The following is a 21313-nucleotide window of genomic DNA, read 5'->3' as shown; positions in this document are numbered from 1 at the left end:
TTTGGGTGCTGTACTCCCCAGAGTTTTCTTGCAGTATTTGTCCTTTGCAGTGGCGAGCTTTGTATTTCCAAATTATTTTTCACTTTACAATGTGAAGAATGTGTGCAGACAAGCGTGAAAGGAGACCCATGGATGCCTTAATTCTGAAACACATTTAATTCTTTTTTAATTTATTTCAATATGAATCTGTAGAATAAATGTAAATAGTTTTACAGGCATGTAAATAGCCATAGGACTGGAATTTATTTTAGGGGAAATGGAGATCACAAATCAGTTTTAAATACAACACAAACTGGATATTTGAAGTAATGCTTTGTTTTGCCGTGTTAACTGTATGTTTTAAGTATTGAATAACAGGAATCTTGAAAGGACATTTATTTAAGTTTTCAAGGGCAAATTCAGCTTAGATGTTTATTTAATTAAAAACTGCAATACTAATTCACTGACGTAGTTCAATTAAACATAGCATTGCTATTCATTCAAAGTTTTTCAATCTCTTTAGTCACATATAGGCACAAATCTCTTCATCTACAAGCTTCGTTAAGTCTTGCTGTCCATGATGCTGCCCTTACCATTTTTTTTTGCGTGCTATTTATTTAAAAACAAAATAAAAATATCTCATGCATAAGCTATGCACACTTCAGTCAAATCATTGAAAATCACTTGTGCTTTATAAGTTGCTGAGACTGGCACCTGCAGTTTTGCACTGCAGCCATTTAGAAGGTTAGCAGTGCTAAAACCTACTTAGGGTAGTTTGATAGCTTAAAAACAAAATCTAAAAACATACCTAATTGTAGAGTTTATATTGTTGAATCCAGTGAACAGTAGTTGTTAGCATCCAGTGCTACAAATTTGAGCTGAAATGTGGTGGAAAAATTACAGGTTTTGTATTTGTCAGGCAACACAATATATTACGATACTGGAGAGGCAATTGTGGAAAAGCCAATCATATATTAAAAAAAAAAAAAGAAAAAAGAATAAGGCAAAGCTGCTCCCTTGAAGCCCACAATTGAAAAAGTCATGTGTCTTCTGATTCCTTTCAGAAATGCTGTGTTCATTTGAGCTTGTTTCATATAAAAAGTTCAATTCCTTTTCTCTGTACAATTGGGTGCTGATGCTTTCATATACAAGGGAATTGAATGGAAAACTGTCATCATGGAGACAGAATATGCTTTGTCTTAAAGTGTTTTAAGATGAGGATGGACATAAAGCACTGTAAGGTTGAGGTAGTGATTACAGTTTGTTTTAAGAGGGATGTGGGTTCCTATGCCTTTTCTCTTGTTAATCTAAATGTCTTCTAGGGTGCGAGATTCACAATGAAAATTTCCACAGCATTGCTAGGCTGGGGTTCAGCTGTTACAATGAAAGTGGTTGTCCTTGCGTAGCTCTTGAAGTGGAGTCACAGTGAGCTTTTGGTGTGAAGAATGGTTGAGAGCCACGTAAGATAAGAAGCGATACGTAAAGTGATCATTGCTACTTTGGGGTTAACTGGTTCTTCTGAAATTTGTCAGTGGTAGGGACATAACAGTCACTGATCATTTGCTGGCAATGCTGATGTCTATATACTTTATTTGCACTTCATTGTCAGCTGGTCACTTTTATCATGATCTTTCTTCAGAAGGTATGTTTTAAGTGGCAGTGGGGGACAGTTCAGTTGACTACAATTTCAGAAATGTGACCCTTGGAAATAACCCACATTTTAATTACTGAACACTGGAGTATAGGTGAACAAAACTACAGAAGTGTAAATCAAATATTCTATTTTAGACTACTTTATTTAAATGGCATATTCTAAGTCACTGAGGCGGCTTTTTCATGAAAGAATGCCAGCTGATGCTAAAAAAAGCTAAATGGTATGCCTCATGAAGATGCTAAATAGAGATTGATGCTGAATAGCTGGGGAGAGTGAAAAAAAGGATGCTCTTGAAATGAGGAGCCAGGACTTTGATTTGTGCAAGTAGTGATACTAGCAGTTATGTATGAGGAACAGTGAAAGGGCATGTAAGCTACTCCCTGGCAAGATATTTTTCTTAGATTCTGCTGCATGTTTCACATTGGCTGAAGCACCTGAAACATCTGCAGAGCTTTTTTCCTAGCTGCTGAGAAAATGAGAAAACTTGTGTCTGTTTCCTCTTCTCTCTCACTAATATTTTACCACTCATAAAAAAAGTACAACCTTACTTCATATCCTGTGCTGTTTTGAAGGATTCTGCAACTATTGTACGTTTAAAGCTTTCTTCTTTTTTGTTTATCTGATAATTGCATTAACGGTCTGATATTTGTAAATTTTGTCATAGCAAATTGGGTTGAAAGCTTTTGGTTTACCTCTATTCTTATTTTTCAGAAGAAAAAGTTAACTTGGTGATATTTGCATGTGCATGTGGACACAGATCTGAAAAGTTGTCTCTGTTTTTCATTCTTAACCTCTGGTGTGGATGTGAAAAAGGTCTTCAGTTTTATTTTGCTTTATAATCTGTGTTCCTCAGGGAAGAAACACTGGATCTTTATAAACTGCATGAATTCCCTTAAGATACAGCAAAATATATAAGAATTTGTTAATTTCCCTTTTGCTGTCAGGAACATTAAGAGCAGTATCAGTTAAATGTAAACATTTCACTCTATTGCATCTCAGCAAGAGTTGAACTTTGCTGGTTCTCAGCTATTTGCTTTTTGTTAAAAGGGCACAGGGAAAGAAAGCCCTTTTCTCTTCAAGATACAGTAAATATTAAATTGATGTTCACCTGATTAAATGTTTTCATGTGTGCTGAATAAATATTTACAGTTTTAATGTCACATTTTCAAAGACTGATCTGACCTTAGACTTTTGCAAGCCACAGAGTCTTGACTTCTGCACTTGTATAGACATGATCATGCAAGGCTGTGTTAAAGGCCCAAAATGTTAGGGGTTTTTTGTGCATATCTTGCTCAATGACCTCATTTCTTTTGTGAAGTAGTGTAGGACAGACATTGATTATTTTTCTGCCTTCAATACATATACTTTAAATTTCTTCTTAAACTGTGGTCTGGATTAGGTCCCTATGAGCCTGTGAGGGTAATGTAGATCTCTGGATTCTGCTGACACTCTTGCGTTGTAACTGGATAGTTAGAAGTATGAGTATTGATCCTGCTTGCTACTCATTTAGAGGGCAGTGAACCATTTTGTAGTTTAAAACAAATGCACTTCTGAACTCTCATGACTTCAGATCCTTTGATTTTCACCTACTCACTAAGACCATGCCTGGGGCTACAATCTTTGTTAAAGTACTTGAAATTATCTTAACAAGTCTTATTTGAGTTTGCCATCAGCAGTCTGTTTTCCTGTGGCAGTTCTAGAAGTGGAGTCTAGTAATCCAAATGGCTTTCTTACAGGAAAAAAAAAACATTCAGAACAAAAGTATTTGACAAAGCAGGTCTTAGAATATGGTCTAGACACGTGATTACTTTCATGAGGATTTTTTTCACTTAGGAAGAGGCCCACTTTTTTCTTTCTGTAAAATTGGTTTATCATTCTACCTCCAGAGAGGCACCAAGAAATTTATCCTGAGTGGCTGATTCAGGCTTGGTTAGAGCCTGTGTTCCTGGCCTCAGCAGCCGCTAGTGTAACTCCATTGTGAGCCCTGGGACAGTGGTACATAATTGTCTGTTCACATGTGTATCCAGAGTTCAGTGAGCTTGACTTTGAACTCAATAAGCAATACTAGTCCTTGTTTCTGTATTAAAAGTTTTAATGAATTGCATGTGCATTCCTTTTCTTTCTGTTTCTTCACTTCTTTGGAGCTTTCTTCAGTATTTCTCTGGGAGCACTGACAGCAGCAGCAGTCAGCTAGGTAATTTTATTAACCTTATTCAGCAGCTGCTTCTACACTGTAGGTTACATGTTCTTCAGGAGAAAAAGAGTATCTTCAGCTATACTAGTTCTTGTCTTTAGCTGTCCTTGCCAGTTGTACGTACCAAAAGGAGGCATTTTTAAAATAGAATTTAAAAAGGAATTGTTAAAATTTGGAGCAAGTAAGAGGAAATGAAATGAGTGCATTGCCACCATGACCCTCTGTCAGATTTATCCCCACCATAGATGTGTATTTCTTGTAATAGCCTCATGTTTGTGCTGATATGCTTTTGGCAAGTGAGCTACCATTTGTACAAAAATGGCAACTAGGGATATACCACAACTTATCGTTTTCTTTCCACTTTTCTCCCAAGAGTTTGCCTACAGAGCTTACGTGGTTTTACTGGGTACTGTTCTTAATTGTATGAGGTGTTTTTTGGTTGTTTTTTTTTTTTAAAGTTCCAAATGAATATTACTGGATTGCTATCTTTTCTCCTAGCTTTGTGATTATACAAGCAGGTAGCTGGTGGGCATTTTTCTGATGCTTTGATGTTCAGAAATATAATGCACATGTTTAATATAATAAAATAGATGTGTGGAAGGCTTAACACCTTTGTTATTTTGTTTGCTGTTGATGGTTTTTGAGGGTGGGCAGTGTGCACTCTGGTTCCCATTTACAATGAGGGCACAAAAGAAGATGTGTAAAAGTGGAGGGGCAGAGCTGAGATCCAGGAGGCAGTAGTAGCGAGGAATGGTGGTTTGAGTGGATGGTGGCTGAGCAGTAAAACAGTATAGGGTAGCAACAGCTGAGAGTTTGAAGGGACCTGTTTTGGTAGCCTTGAGCTTGTTTGTTGTTACGTTCTGTCTATAATGTGAAAGATTGGAGTAAATATTCTTTTATAAACACTGATGACAACTCACAAGGTGTTCTATGCAAGGCAGTGAACAGCTGTCTTACATGTTGGAATTGGAATTTATAATGGAATTAGCATGTATTTTTGGGAAAGATACTTCAGAAGATCCATCTTCTTGCTTCTGTTGCCTGTCATAGGGTTCAATGTTTCCAAATATTCATTTGGAGTTGAGTGGTAAGGGTTTCCTTGTTTTTTTGGTTTTCTGTTTTTAGTATATTAGTTACTTTGAAAAACTGAAGTAGAATTAATTATGTGCATCCTTTGTTTTCCATCCCTATTATTCTATAGCTCATCTTTTCTTTAAGGAAGTACAAAATACTGTAAATTGTTGCCCACTATGAAAGTGTTGGTTTAAAAATCTTGGCCTCATGGCATGACTTTATGGAGCTCTCTTGATGGATAATTTAGAAATTAGTATGATAGATAAAAATACAATTCTAATATTTTTATATTGATGTGATTGCAGTTTCAGAAAGAGAAATAATCATAAATATCTTTGGATTTTCCAGAGGTTAAGTCCAAAGGGCTTAGAATGTGTTAACCAGATTGTTGGAAGCCTATGGAAAGATCTGATCAGATTGAAGTTTTTCAGAATCCCGAATCTTCTATACATATTAACAAAACAAAGGTGGTTCATGTGAAAAGGAATGGGTTATTCTCTGAATCTGCTCTAAATTACAGCTTCAGATAACATGTTGATCTTCATAGCTTGGTTACCAGATATGCAGTAGTAGCTACTGCTTCTTAATTTTTCAGAGGAGTGAAGTGGAACACATAACAGGAAGGGAGGAACATTGATGTAAGAAATTTATTGGTTGGAGAAATGCAACCCACTATAAACTGTGATTTTTTTCAAAGTTTTTAATCATGAAGTTTCGTTGTGACTGCTGGGGATTTTAAACCATATCTAAGGAGAAAACATTTTGAAATTAATATGATGGGATGGCTTTTGTTGTGAACCCTAGAAACAGTTGGCAGAGAAAATGTGTGAGTCTTTGATTTTCATACTGTTTAGGATCTGACCCTATATTTCATACCTTACAATTGTCGACGTGTGATTGTATTTAGACTTACTCTAAGGCATTTAACTCCGTACTGCATCACACTTTACCAAACCAACCCGCTGCAACAAGAACATAGGGCACTTCTCCAGTGCGGGCAGCCCACAAGCTCACCTCTGGAAATCTACAGAGACTGACATTATGCCTGAAGCTGGCTGATTTTCCTGTTGGTCATCTAGAATTAGCTATAAAATCATGATAAAATGGTAATGATGGAAATCAGCCATATGGCAGGAATGATGAAAAAATTGCAGAAGGTGAAATACCCCGGTTATATTCCTTGTTTTCTTATGTGATATGCTTTCAAAGATCATCTGGACTTTTTGATCAGTCTTTCCTTTCTGTTGTTGGGAGTTTGGGCATTGGTAAAGCGCCCAGTCTTGCGTAGCTATTTTATTTGGTCCGTTTAGTTTTTTCTAAGCTTTTTGTTCCCATGCAGTAAACATCCTAAGTTACTATGAAGAGAAAAAGGGAAATTGTATTTTATGGCTTGTAAAGGGCTAGGAGCAAATGAAGTATGTTCTAGAGGCTATTCTGAACTAAACATCTGTTTCCTAGTTGCATGCAATTTAGGAGACTAGAGTTGAATCCAGGTGGTTTATTTAAATTCCAGTTTTATGTTTATAGTCGGTTTGTACAAAGCAAGTTGTACCAACGGAACTTAAAAATTTTCTTTGAAAGTAGTAGTGAAGAGGGTTTAGAGGAAATTGTAAATAGGCTGTAATATGCCTTTTGGCTCAAATATATGAAAACTAAAATGGAATTTCGTTGTTCCATCTCAAATTGTTCAGGTTCAGTAAATTGAAAGTCATAATTCTGCTTCCTCAAAATGAAGGAGGTAGAAAAAGGACTGAGCAAAGGCAGTGATGGTAACACCTGACTTCTTCATGTGCTGGAATGTGATGGACTGGAGAGACTGCTGTATTAACTGTGCCTCTTATTTCACTTAATTGCTTATACATTCAGTTAGGACGTCCTTTTTAAACATAAATATATGTGAAGAGTGGTATATAATACAGCTGATGTGTTGGAGGTAAGCTTTTCATGTAAGTGTTCTCAGTTGCTTTTGAAATTTTCATGTATCAGTTAAGTTCAACAGTAAAAGGAAGACACACGGAGGTATCAAGCATATTGACTATTATTTTATGTTTGTTAATTTAAACCATGTCATGCACTTTTAAGTGTTTGAAAACAGTTGTATTAAGATAGTTGCTCTTGAGTTGCAACCCTCTCTTGTTCTGTGCTTTTTTTAATGTTGGATTTTGGCAACTCGTATTGTCTCGGTTGATTACTGGAAGAAAAGAACTTTTTGTTGTTTTCCCTCTAAACTGAATACCTTATGCAGAATGGAGCATCTGCCATTCTGGTCATCCTTTGTGCACATCTTTGGTATATATTTTAACATTTCTGTGCAGTGCAGAGAGCAACAAGGAGCTGATTGGATTTAAATAACAGTTCTTATTGGTAGGTCCTAGTTGGAGTCAAGGAAAAATCCTATTCACTGAGGGATGGGCCTATGTAATTTAAGTAACTTTTCCAGAGGTTAAATTTCAGGAGAGTGTGTAAAGTGCAACATAATAGAAGTTTGTTGATTCTGTCCTTTTTTTAAAGCAATAACTGACAATACTCTTCTCTTGTTCTTTGCAGTGTGGTGATATAAATATTTGGTAGGCAATTTAGTGACTATTTCTGTATATACAATTGGATTTGATTTATTTTGATGCTATTGAAATGTGAAAGAAATTAACCTAATTTATTAAGGTAATATGTATTAGGCTTGACTTCTAAGTATTTATTTCTTCTTTTGCACATCAAAATTACAGACATTTATTATTATATATCACGTCTGGTTAGTGTTGTGTCCTGGTAGCATCCAGGGAAGACTGTAAAAATATTTCAGTAGTGATACATGTAATTGATATCCCTGACAGCACTTCTGGTCATAATCTCATACTTAGAGATTGGTCTTAGTCCTACAGTATCAGTATCACAATGTTTATTCCCTTAGTTGCTCTAACAGTGTAACAGATATTCATCTATATGAATATCTGTTCCTTTGGATCAAATGAGAACAGAGGTGTCATAGCTTTCCAGCCTTCTAGTGGCAAAATTAGTCTTATATGAAAAATGATTTCCTAGCCACTCTTCTCTTGCCTTTGTAAGATGTGGCCAGAGGTATGAAAAAGGATCTATTACTTATGAAGCTATATTTTAATAAAAGTAGTACTTTGTTCTAATTTTTATTCAAAATTTTGGTAGGGAAACAGCTGTCTGGCTCCCTTTCTTGCCTGTTGAATGAGAGTGGTGAAAGATCTTGGAATTAAGTGCTGGAGTTTGTAGAACTGTAGTATGCCATTGCCTTCCATGGAGATGCAGTAACTTGCTCTGTAAGCGACTGACCATCCACAGAGGATGTAGTTCATGTGCATGCTGCCTGGTCTTCACCTGAGACATTTTAGACCATAGCTTAGCATTGTATAGTATACTGCCTTGTAAATTACAGCTGTTTACAATAGAATTAACTTTTTACAGATATTTACAATAGAATTAACTTTTGAAGCACTTTTTGAATTACAGTTATAATGATAAAAATGTTTGCATTACTGAACAATCAAAATTTGAAATATGGTGATGAATTCCCAGACTTTCAGTAATCTTTCTCCTGAAGATCGCTTTTCTTAACAGAATTAAATAAAAAATACAGAGCAGAAATTCAGTGCTTTATAGCATCAGCCTGACCTTTTGCCTTTCCCCTATTCCCAATGTATAATTTGTATAGCTCATTAAATCTTTGAGCAAGCCCATGTTTTTTCCCCCCTAAGTTTGGAAATAGGACTTTATTTAAAACGATGTTGGGGGAAGGGAGTATAAGTAATGCTGTTAAACCTAACTTTTATGTACACTGGACTATGCCTTTTATGTAGTTTCTTAGCTCTAAACACCATTGCTTTTTGCTGCACAAATCGTGACATTATATCAGATAGAGTAAAATACAAAATTGTGACTATAATTAGCTTTATTTGCCAGCCTGGTTGTTTGTTGGATATGATATTTAAATATACATTTATGTAGTAAATCTATCTAACTTGTTGCATTTGGAACCTGTTACTTCTGAAGGAGATGCATGAGGAAATTACACTTTTTCCATTGTCCAACAAATCCATACAAAATCCCTATGAGGACAATTTCGGTCTATTTCCAGATAATATTGGTTGACTGCAATGAAGAGGGTGGTATGGAAGAAGTGCTTGTTTTAGGATGTGACACTAAAAACTGAGTCTTAAGGCTTTTTTTTTTTTTCTTTTTTAAAAAAATGTAAGGACAGAAAAGGTATCAATTAGAAGTGATGAGAAGTAGAAGTTGAAATTGTTTGAAACAAGACACAGGTGAATATCATAAAATGAGGAAGAATTGGTGCGACTTTTATGAAAGAAAATAATATGCCATGTATGTATGAAAGTTTTTTGAGAGAATTAGCAAACATGTGGACAGGGAAGAACTGGCTGATGTTACTTGAATTTCCAAAAAGTAGTTGAGAGGATCCATCCCCAAAAGTTTGAAAAGAAGTTGAATTGCCATGAAGAGTGCATCCTTACATTGATAGATGACTGCTAAAGGGGGGGATGGGGGAAAAGTTCATGTGTAGAAATAAATTGTCTTTTTTCATGATGGAATCTTATGTGGGTTTGTGCTGGGAATCTGTGCATTTCAACGTTTTCATAAATGCTGTGGAAAAGTGGTAGAATAATGAGACAAAAAAGTTTGTTGACAGTATTAAGTTATTCAGGATATTGATACTGAAGGGGTAGCCGTGAAAGATTGCAAAAGGATATTAATGAAATTGCAGGGTGCCATCTAACAGCCAGTACAGCAAGTTAAATGTGGTAATGCAGGCTGGGGAGATAGTATGAAAAAGGTAACCCTTGCTTTATGTACACAGTGATGGGCACTGAAATTATATCATTTGGTAATTAAGATCTTGCAACTGAAATGAAAATGCGTGTTCAAAGTTCAGCAGTAGTCAAAATAGCAATCAGAATCCTTGAAATTAGGAAAGAAATAGAGTCTCGTTATACTGCCATTTCAGCTTTATCTTATACCACATGCAGTCTAGCTTGCACCTCACGGGACCATGTTGGCAGAACTGCATGTACAGAGAAGGGCAGAAAGGACAGTCAAAGGAATGGAACAGGTCTGTATGAGAAATTACTAAATACTAATACTCTTTTCGGGCTAGAACAAAGATGACTGGAAGATGATGAGAAAGGGGTTTATTGTACTGGTGGTACAGAAGAGGTAAATCACTGTTTTTTCTAGTGTAGAAGCTAGGTAAACCCAGTGTCACTGATAAGCACAGCTTCAAATTAGGAAAAGGGAGTTTCTTTGCACAGGTATTGATTAAACTATGTGCCTTTACCAAAACATGTTGAGCATGCTAAAGATTTAAATGTATTAAAAAAATAAATACATATGAATTCCCTGTGCGGAGGGAATTCAGAGATTTTTATGAGGGAGATCAGTTGATGCTGGATCAGGAATCACTGAGCTGTGGGTTGCTGGTAGCTAAAATAATATGCAGAGAAAGTATCACTAAAAGGGCAACTGTATATTACCTTCCATAAACAACTACTATTGAATGCTGTTTCTATTAGTTTTCTCTGACCTAGTGGTATGCATCAGTAAATAACACATTTTCTACCATGTCCTAGCTCAAAGAAAAGGAGGAGAGGTAAGGAGAGAGGGGGGGGGGGGGGGGGAAGGAAAAAAAGAGGAGGTAAAAATAAATTAGTACAAGAAGGTAGAAAGGTATTAGGAATAAAAAGAATTTAAAAAGATGGAACCAGAGAGGGACAGAGAAAAGCAGTCCTGATAGCAACCATCACTTCTTGCTGGGGTCCAAGTAGGAGTGGGTGCTCCTTGGTGATGCTCAGCCCAGAGGCATGGTTAGGCAGGGAGCTTGAAACAGTTGCCAGGTCTCTGCTGTCAAACTTCCTGGCACTTGAAACGGCCAAGCTCACTAGGGCTGGGTGAAGTTGGACAAGAACATCCCAAGACCTGGTGAGGCTTTGGATGTGGAGGGTGAATAAAAAAGGCAGTGTATATGCAATTTTGGGAGACTCTGGAGGAACTGGAAAAGGAACCTGGCATATATGATATCTATATGGTGAGAGGGTCTTCCTCTCACCATGGAATGGGCATGAGTCAGGATCCCACAAGCACACTTGAGTCTTGTGTTTCAAGTCCTCCACTGAGAATTTTCCAGTTGACATTCCTGTTAAGCAGTAGACTTGGTTAACAATATAAGCTATGACACTAGGGTTTTTCACCTTTCTATGGCAGTAAGTCATGCTACTGAATGTTTTGGTGTGACACAAGGCCAACAAGTTGGAGGAGTGAAGCACAGTTGGATAGGGAAGTTTTTTTGAGGCATGTTTTCAAGGTGAATTGGTTAGCCGTTACACTCCTACTACAGAGACGGGGAGGAATTACTGATAGTTTTGAACACGTGATGTGGGTTTGACCCTCTGTGTCTCTCTGTTACATTTCTGCACAGTTGTGTCAGGCTAAGAACTTGTAAAAATAAATTTTGCTATTTTATAACTCAGTAATAAAATAGGTTTAGAGATAGTCTTATAGAACCAGAATAAAAATCCGACCTTAAAACTACCTATTACTTTGATCATCTTGAAGACTTTCAGTGCTATCTGTCTAATAAGCTGCTACCTGCTTACATGGCCATTTGACTGGCATCTGATTCTTACTTTGCAAGTTCATTACTTTGGGAATTGCTTTCACTGAGACAGGTTAGGATTTGGTGATAAGTGTATCTTTTTGGACTCATTTTGTCCCTGAAGTGCCATTCAGATTCAAGCCTTCCCTTTAAGGATTTCCTGTGATTTATATTCAGTGTTTAATCAAACATGCATGCTCCTATCAAAGGTTTATTGATTGTCCCCCACCTAATTATCAAAATGGTGATGTGCGTAGGGCATGGCTGGATGGAATCATCATACAGCAAAGCAGTAAAACAACTTCCCCTCACACAAATTCTCACTGCAAGTTGATCTGGTGTTTTCTATAGCTATAAATGGGTTGGGAAGATTAATGCTCATTTGTATTTTGTAGCTTCCAGTGTTGTTTGCAATGTGTTTGGAGCTGAGAATGTTTAATCATCTAGAATACTTGAGATAGGCAGTTCATCGTCTTGTCCACAGCTTTCTAGAATAAACTGTGATAGAACATTAAATTTTCGTTGACATTGCAATCAAATATATACTCCTATTAAGTGCGCTGAGTTGAAAAATCACTGGCACTTTTTACAGTAACTTGGAAGTATTCGCTTTAGTTTTGCTATGCCTTTTCTCACAGAGAAAAATAAAATGATTCCCAAAAGGTCATATGGGAAGCCTGCATTTAACATTTTTTCTAACTTTATTATTTAACACTTGTTTTTTCAAAAACTGAGCCAGCAGTTTGGAAATCGTTTCTCTTACCAGTACAGTCAGACTTCCTTGTGACTTGTCTCTGATTGTGTTAGACTTCCCCCCCACCCCCATGTAATTCTGTAGAAGTTTAGTCTTTGTTCCTTCTTAATGTTTGTGTTCTTTGGAAGTCATTAATTTTGTTTTCTTTAGCATCAGACATGCAGTTTCTTTCTGTTGCTCAGTTAATTTTGTGTGTGATAATGCTGTCTACCTTCAGAGAGGGCATGTCTTGTGTTTAGTTTTCTGAGTGATGTGCCATAGTTCAAGAATGGACAGTACCAAACAAATGTACCACATGATTTTGTAATGGATTTTTATAGTTTTTTATCAGGGTTTAACCTTTAGATTCATTCAAGTTGGTTGGTCTTACTAAAGCAGCTTTCTCCCAAAAATTATGTTTGTGTTGTGGTGACTTTGCTCAGGAGAGCCTTTGTGTCAGAATGACCCTTGGGTGAATACACAGCTCTTTGTAGCAGTGCTCTTTTCCGGGTGAATATCAGGAGACTCCTTCTCCCCCTTAGATATTAGGATAGCTCGGAAATGAATATTGGTTTTTTGTAGATCAGCATATACTTTTTAGTTTCTGGTGCAAAATCAATTACTAAATGAATGGGAAAAATAAATTGATCCAACAACATGCGACATATTTTTTGAATTGGATTTTGATATGTATGTATATATATTATCAACTGGTGATAGATGTGGAGTGTGTGGAGCGAAATTTTTATTCTCTTGGAGTACATTTTAAAAAGACACTCCAAACTGTGGTGTTCACTACAGCAGTGCCTCAGATTTCAACAGAAAGTTTCTGTACTTACTGGTTTTTCATGGAAGAAATTAGGTAAATATTTCCACTATGCAAGTCCTTCCAACTGTGAACTTAAGAAAATAACTGGAGAAAACAAGTTCCGTTGGTCGTCAAGTATCTATCAATAGCGATCAGATGCTGAAAGAAATACTGATCAGGTTTTGGGCAAGAGTTTTGTATGAGTTGATGTTTATCCAAAAAGGCAGGTAAATGGCTAGTGAATGGAATTAGGCAGATTTTCTTCATAATTCGCGGAATCATGTGGTAGCTCAGCTGTATAACACATTTTTTGAAGTTTGCGTAATGGTTTGTGTGTCTGCTCCTTTGCTTTCTTCTTTCAGCTTTTATTGTAAATGTGACTAGCATGCTTCAAAACCTCTGAAACTTCTGGTTTTGTCTGCCACTTGAAGATTACAGTGTTTCACTTTTGACCCTCTTAAATGAACTGTATTTCTCTTGTGGGAACAATGCAGCTGCCTGCTGTGATAAGGCTCAAACTTCATTTGAATAAGTTCTTTTAAACTGAGAGCTGTATTTTATACTAGCTTACAGATAGCTAACTGTATTTGATACAGTTATTTAAAAGAGTGGGTGTGTTTCATTATGGTATTTGGGCACAGACTTAGCAAGTTGGTGATAATAGTTCAGGAGTGAGCCAGGTACCTCTGAGGCACACCAGAGCTGCCCTCCCAGGCTGAGGAAAACCACGTTGGGCAGTCGGAGGCCACATCCACCAGCAGGCTCTCATTTGCTCCCTGCTTATCTCATTTGGTGCATTCCTCCAGTCCCATCCTTCCCAGCTGATCTCCAGTACTCAGATTGTATTGACATCTGCCATCCCCTTAGTGATGCTGTTTGCAGGCTGAAGAGTCCTAGCCACCTTTGTTTTTCACTTAAAAGCTTCTCCATAGTTTTCATTATCCCTAAAGATTGCATGCCAGCCTTGGAGATTAGAGGGGAGGGCAGAAATTCCAGAAGTATTGAGAGGTTGAGAGTGTCATGTAGCTTAGTACAGTTGCCTAAATAATGTTGTGGTTCTAAAAGTCTGTTTGCTGCATTTACCACTGAGATTTTTCTGGTTTACTGTTGAGTTGATGCTTTCAAAGAAATGTCTCATGTATCAGCAGATCCTGTTCCTGAATGGCAATAGTCAGCTTCAAAGGCAGCGTCCACTACTTCATGTGTACTCATGCTTAATTTGTCTGCCTTTTTATTACTCATTAGCGTCACTGATGTTCCTCTGCAGTTTTTGATAGTCTCACTTTGTCCTTTCCAGAATATATGTGACGGTACAGGCACAGTCCCCAGCATAAGTGGCACTCTATTGGGACTTCCCTCTACTATAAGCAAAATGACTGTTTATTCAGATTGTTTGCTGGCTGTCTTTAAGGAGTATTGGTCAGGTTATTTGTAATGCAAGGGCCTGTTTAGGAAAGCTTAGCTTCTTTGGAGCTGTTTGTGAGAGATCTTTGCTAAATGTCTTTTGGTAGTCCAGGTAGACTATATCAGTGATTTCTCAGTATGTTCTTTGAGTCTTTCAGAGGACAATAGACTGAGATATGGCTTTTCTTTACAATTGCTGCATGGAATTAATCTGTGCACCCACTAATTCTTTTCTTTTGTGTAATTTATACAGATTTTTCTGGTACAAACATTGAACCTAACTGATCCGTTGTTTCGTAATTCTCCCCTTGAACCCTTGTCAGAAATTCACGTTGCTTTTCCTGTCTCTTAAAGCTACAAGATTGAGACTGTTTCAAGTGCGAATTCATGAATCACAGCTAGAGGTCTTTCATTCTTGGGTTCCATTCCAGCACTTCATTATTTTTCACATTGTGAGCTTGTTCTTTACCTTCTTAAAAGCACACTTGAGGAGGATTCTGGTATGGGAAGTCTCCACAGTTCTTCCCCAGTGAGTAGATCTAAAAAGAGGAGGAGAGGGTTCTTTTTCTGTAGAGCTTTATCTCCTATGAGTCCTTCTTTGTGCTGATTGTCTTCTGGCCCTGGAGGATCACTCTAATAGATCTGCTATTCCTTTCCTCCTCTGAAAAGGGCTTATTTTTATGCTTTTCCTGTTTGTTTCTCAAACTTGATTGCAGTATTTTTACATGTACATTACTTGTTAGATCTTATGGTCATGGTTTTGGGTTTTTTTCCTCCCCTTTTGGATACCACTTCTGATTTTCTGAAATATATCATTTCACTTCAGATAGTTTCACTGACTTTACTATTTAGCCATGTTGCCATTTTTTCCTAGTTTGTTTAAAGCCTTCTTTTATGTGAGGGCAAGCAGTTATCTTCTGCCAATGAGCATGAATGCCTTACAAAAGCATGATCAGGAAATAATTATAGCAAACTGTTTTGGCTAAGCATTTGTACAAAAGGGCATACAGGAAAAAATGAGCCAGAATATAAGCACAAGTTTTAAAAACAAAAATAATATATGTATTTTTAACTCTTTATTTTCATATTTTATAATCCTGAATAAATTGCAGTTATTTTGCTTTAACTAGATTTGAAGAATATCTGATTTCTTTAAATGCCTACTGTCTTAAAAATCATCTATGCTAGATGAAAAACCGAAGTTTTCATTAGTAGAGAGGCAACCAAGTCTTGCTTCTCTAGCCAGCCTAGTAGTAGAGCAAATGGGTTTGATGGATGGACTATTCAATGGATAAGGAGTTGGCTGGATGGCAGCATCCTAAGAGTTGCAGGTAATGGCTTAATATCCAAATGGAGGTCATTTACAACTGGTGTCCCTCAGGAGTCCATATTGGGACCAATACTATTTAATATCTTTATTAATGACATAGACAGTGGGATTGAGTATGCCTTCAACAAGTTTGCAGATGACACCAGGCTGAGTGGTATAGTTTATATGCTTGAGGGAAGGGATGCCATCCAGAGGGACCTTGACAGGCTTAAGGAGAGGGTCCCCATGAACTGCATGAAGTTCGACAAGTCTGAGTGCAAGGTCCTTCTGCACCTGGGTCAGGGCAATCGCCAGCATCAGTACAGGCCGGGGGATGAATGGATTGAGAGAAGCCCTGAGGAGAAGGACATGGGGATGTTGGTAGATGAAAAATCAGACATGAGCTGGCAATGTGCACTTGCAGCCCAGAAAGCCACTCGTATCCTGGGCTGCATAAAAAGAAGCATGGCCAGCAGGTTGAGGGAGGTGATTCCTCCCCGCTATTCTGTTCTTGTGAGATCCCACCTGGAGTACTGCATCCAGTTCTGGGGTCCCCAGCAGAAGACAGATATTGACCTGTTGGAGCGGGTCCAAAGGAGTGCCACAAAAATGCTCAGAGGGCTGGAGCACGTCTCCTATGAAGAAAGGCTGAGAGAGTTGGGGTTGTTAAGCATGGAGAAGAGTAGACTTCAAGGGAGACTTTACTGGGGCCTTTCAGTACTTAAAGGGGGCTTATAAGAAAGATGGAGGGAGACTATTTACCAGGGCATGTAGTGATAGGACAAGGGGTAGCAGTTTTAAATTAAAAGGGAGAGGGTTTAGGTTAGATACAAGGAAGAAATTCTTTACAATGAGGATGGTGAGACACTGGAACAGGTTGCCCAGAGAAGCTGCAGATGCCCCATCCCTCGAAGTGTGCACGGTCAGGTTGGATGGGGCTTTAAGCAATCTGATCTGGTGAAAGATGTCCCTGCCCATGGCAGGGGGGTTGGAACTAGGTGATTTTTAAAGGTCCCTTCTGACTCAAACCATTTTATGACTTAAGTGGAGAGGGATTCCTGGTTGACTATTAATAAACATAATGTATGAATTTGCTGAAGATAGGGCAAAGAACATGTGTGCTGTCAGTAGGTATGTTTGTGCATGTTAGGATATCTGTATTCAGAAAAGTATGTGTAGGGGGATTAGCCCTCTTTCATTTGTATTAAACTGTGCTGGGGATGTCTATGTTTTGTGTAGTTAAATTCTGTTTAATACTAGAAGATTGAGTTAAGAAATTTTAAGAAATGTCACATTTCTTAATTTTGTAAGCAAAACTTAATATTTTTTTTCAAAAGCAAAAAGCAAGTATTGCATTAAATGTTGCAAAATTGCAAGTAGGTATTTCACACTGGACCCTCACTTTGTCCCTAGTACAAATGCTGCTGCTTTAGGCTTCTGCCATGCACTGACAGACCTAAGTCACCAGTTTTCCAAGTGAACGCACTTTTCAAAACAAAATGTATTTATAGGAAATTAAAAGCTTCTGAAAGACAATTAAGGAAAAATAATTCAGAAGAATGATTTTTTTTCTTGGCTTCTTTCAAGTACTAAATTTGGGATTTGTATTTTCCTTTTATGGCTGTTAAAACCTGGAACAGGTGCATCCATTGTCCAAAAAGGCTATCTCTACAGAACTATGTTCTTAATTTTGCTGTTTCTTTTAGTTCATTTTTTCTTTTTCTAGCTTGAATTATCTGTCCTTAAACTTAATGCTAAATTTGGCTCTCTGCTGCCTGGAATAAAGTAATGGGATGCTAGCAACAACCCATATTATCGTGTTGTTTTTTGGCATATTCCAGATGTGTAGTACTAAGATACCTGACTGCTCGCAGCTGATGCTTCAGAATCAGTTATGTGCAACTCTTACGCGTTTCACAGTACCATGGTGTAGCTTTCTCGATGCTTTGAACTGCCCTGTCCCCTTTTTTTTTCCTGATCATTTCAAAGCTGATGGATTGGTCAGGTGCGGTCCCAGCCTATCCACATGAGTCAGCAATTCTGCCTACTTATAGCTGTGTATGTCATAGGTGAAGGAGCTACTGTTCCTATCTCTTCTGGGACTGTTTTCGGATTGGCAAGGTAGCTTCTTGAATCCGCTTTCACATTTGCGCACTTATCTGTGAATTGCTTTTACTGGTATTTTGAGCTTTGAGAGTGCTGACCAGGAATACTCAAACTGACTCAGTTAAGGCATTGCCTGAATGTAAGCAAAATGTTACTGGCACTGTAGTGGCCCCAGAAGTAGTTTAGCTGTAGTTGCACATCATCCAGCCAAGCCAGTAGCCAGGATGAGTGACCCGCAGTCTGGTAAATCACCTGTGAGAACTGGAAGTTGAGCACTGAACTATGAGTATAAAACGGAGAAGAAACTGACTGGATACTCTGGATTTTCTGCCTCTTTTTTTCCTTTCCTCTGTAGTGGTGAAGAGCATTTATGTATTTGAATTCTAGAAATGTATTGCTTTTTCTTGTATAAGAAGCATGTAAGTAATTCAGAATATTTTGCAACAGCAATTAGCATTAACATTAGTGAGAAGTAGTAACAGTTGTTTTAGAAGTGGATGTCTAGCTGTGAACTCATTATAATTTCACTGTTTTAATGGAAATCCTTCCAAGCTTAGAAGACTGATACTTAATGCTTGGACAAACCAATTTTTTTTCAGTTTGTCTTTTGACAGCTATGCAAAGTTTTAGTTAAAGCTGGTTTTGACAGGAAAGGATAGAAAAAGGGATCTCATTTTTGCAGGCAGAAGAAATCCTTGTCTCTTGGAAACTCAAATACGACTGAAGAATATCTCCATGTTAGCTTCAGAGCGATAAATTATTATAAGCAACTGTCGTGGTTGGAGAGCATGACCTATATTTAAGATTGTCTAATCCTTTCCACTGTGTGATCCAGTTTACTGTTGCATTTTACTTTGTTAAATATAAACAATTCTGAATTATGTTTTCTGAGCTAGTAGTTTGCTGAAAGTTGAATGAATCTTAGGAAGTTAAAGATACTTTTAATATCTTTATGGATATTAATCTAGTTCAATATACTGCATTGCTCTGGGTGTGTAGTAGGAGAGGGGAGGGCTGTTTTGGCTTTGTTTCTGTTTCAATAACCATTTTATGGAAAAACTCTGATTCTTCCTGCCTTTAGGAAGGAAATAAAAAAATTGTCTATTGATGGTCATTCCCATTATCAGGGCTCTATTTTTGAGCTGATGTGCTTCTAAACTTTTATGTTGTAAACAAAAATACAATGTAAGTTAAGAATATCCTTAAAACTGGTTTGGCATTTTGTATCTGGTCTTTTTATGTGTGAAAGCAGCAAATACTAGACAGTCCTTGTCTGTTAACACTGAGGGTTGAAGCAGAAAAGAGCAGCATTTTGTTCAAAGCCATATATTGTGAATAATCAGAGGTTTTCACAGCAAGTAAATAGCCTTGGATGATGGTGTCCTGACTCTGTGAAGGAAGGAGTTGTTTCCAATTACTGCTTATCAGTCATAGCTATGAAGGTAGTTAATGTACACTTCTCACTATGTAGCAAACTTCTGATGAATATCTGTCATGCTGGATTGCGCTACTAGGAGATGTACGTGCAAGTAAAAAGAATAGAGTTATTACTGCATCCTGGGCGAAAATTGTTGCAGAACTCTGCTACTTGTGTACTGTGGCTGTTTTGGCGGTTAGATATTAATGAAGTTACAAAGCTGTGTTAAATTTGAGAACCCAGCTGGATTTTTGCTTAAGCATTTGTAATACTTCTTATATATTATTGCTCTGAGTTAATGCAGTGAATGAAGGAAGTCTACATTTTTTCCAAACCTGCTGTTTTAAGTGGCAGAATTGCTACATGCCCTTTCTCAGTGGGTAGGATTTCTTTGTTTAATGGAAAATAAAAAGATTTGATTCAGCAGGCATATGGTGATGAATATAGTAAGTATTTGGTTAAGCATCTGTTATGCTTCCATAAAGGTAGTCAAGTATATTAAATTTTTTGCCCTGGAAAGAAAAATTTAATGAGAGCTACCGTATTTGCATATCATATGTATTTCCTGTGTAACTTCACCTGTAGGTGTCTGCTGTATTTTGTGCTAGTAAAACTAGGTATATAGTGACCATTGCAAAGAAAAAGCTGTTATCTTTTAAGCATTTTGGATATTACTTTATGTTTTGGGGGGCCTTTTTATTTTTTCTTATATGTGATTGCCTTTTCTGGTGTAATATATACTTAAAATCCGATGAAAATTTAAAGTGGCATTTTCTTATGGAAAAATAATGTATTTTTATATGGCTTAAAACTGCAGAATATATTTCTGATAACTTTTTTTTTGGCAGTTGTACTCGCTAAATGATTATAAGCCACCCATTTCTAAAGCTAAAATGACACAGATCACCAAGGCAGCAATCAAGGCTATAAAGGTAAGAAATTGGCTAACTTCGTTTGACTTTTTTCCATTTCTCATTTGTGTCAAAATAACTGAATAGCTTAAAGAACCTTCTGCAGGACTTTCCACCTCCCTCGTTCTTTGTACAGTTTCCAAGTTATGATCAAATGTGATAGTGGTGGGATTATCAGGAGCGCAACAGAAGGTTTAATTTATTGTGTGACTTTCATTACCTGGTTATCATATGCGAGAAAGAATTATACCAACTTGACTCCTCAATCAGATCTCAAAGACAGGGCTGCTTTTCCCTCAGTTTAAAAAGGAAACACTGACATTGGCTGAGAACAGATGAATAAATATAAAACTACAAGCCGCCCCCTCCCTCCCCCCTGAAAATATAAGATATGTGTGCCTTTGGATCAATACAATTGCTTAAGTTTTATTTTGTTTTTATAAATTCTTAGCATACGTCTTCATGGGTGTTGTTCATAGATTCTATTTTTGATGTTGCTTGGATACAAATTGTTCTTAAGTTTTAGCATTAGTACACTAATTAAAGGCTTTTCTTGCCACAAAGTAAAACTAATTGCCAAACAGCAATGGAGCAGCAGCAGACAGCACTGAAAAATGATGAAGAAAAGAAGTATGCCATTAGTGTTAAGCGTTAAAACAAATGGAAACTTAGTGAAGGCTGGAGAGGTGAAAAAGGGGATAGGATAAAAGTTAAAAAGCCTTGAACTTATGGTCTTCTATCTGCATTCCTCTGCTGAGAATGCAGATATATTTTCAGATAATGAAATCCATATTGGGATTTTGTGTCATTTGGAGAGAGAGCAATTTGACAGAAGAGTGAAATTCACAGGCTTTCTTAAATATGAGAAGTCTATGTAAATTAGAGTCTATGTTTTGCAGTATAATGAAAATGCTAAAAACTTGTGTTGAACATAAAAAAGTACTAAATGATACTAAATGGTTCTAAAAATTAAACAATTAAATGATACCAAAATGTTTTATCGTGTGTTTAACTTGGAAATCCTGCTTCCACTCTTATCATTTCAGTAACAGCATTTAATTGTGTAGAGCAGTTACTGAGATGATGTAGAGCC

General features: G+C 37.2%; 1 protein-coding gene across 4 annotated transcripts in view; it reads left to right on the top strand.

Annotated features, from left to right (window-relative positions):
- SCAF8 (SR-related CTD associated factor 8) overlaps positions 1-21313 on the top strand; it is a 102146-nt gene that overhangs the window by 3720 nt on the left and 77113 nt on the right. For all 4 annotated transcript variants that reach the window (XR_012651671.1, XM_075035951.1, XM_075035952.1 and 1 more), the window contains exon 2: positions 20158-20241. Coding sequence is in view for 3 of the 4 variants with exons in the window: in XM_075035951.1 (XP_074892052.1) it covers positions 20158-20241 (84 nt within the window). In the remaining variant the exon portion in view is untranslated. The remainder of the gene's footprint in view (positions 1-20157; positions 20242-21313) is intronic.

The sequence above is a fragment of the Buteo buteo genome, chromosome 9 (genome assembly GCF_964188355.1).
Source record: "Buteo buteo chromosome 9, bButBut1.hap1.1, whole genome shotgun sequence".
NCBI lineage: Eukaryota > Metazoa > Chordata > Aves > Accipitriformes > Accipitridae > Buteo > Buteo buteo.
The sequence above is the reverse complement of the archived record's forward strand: the minus strand, read 5'-3'. Positions and strand labels throughout refer to the sequence as shown.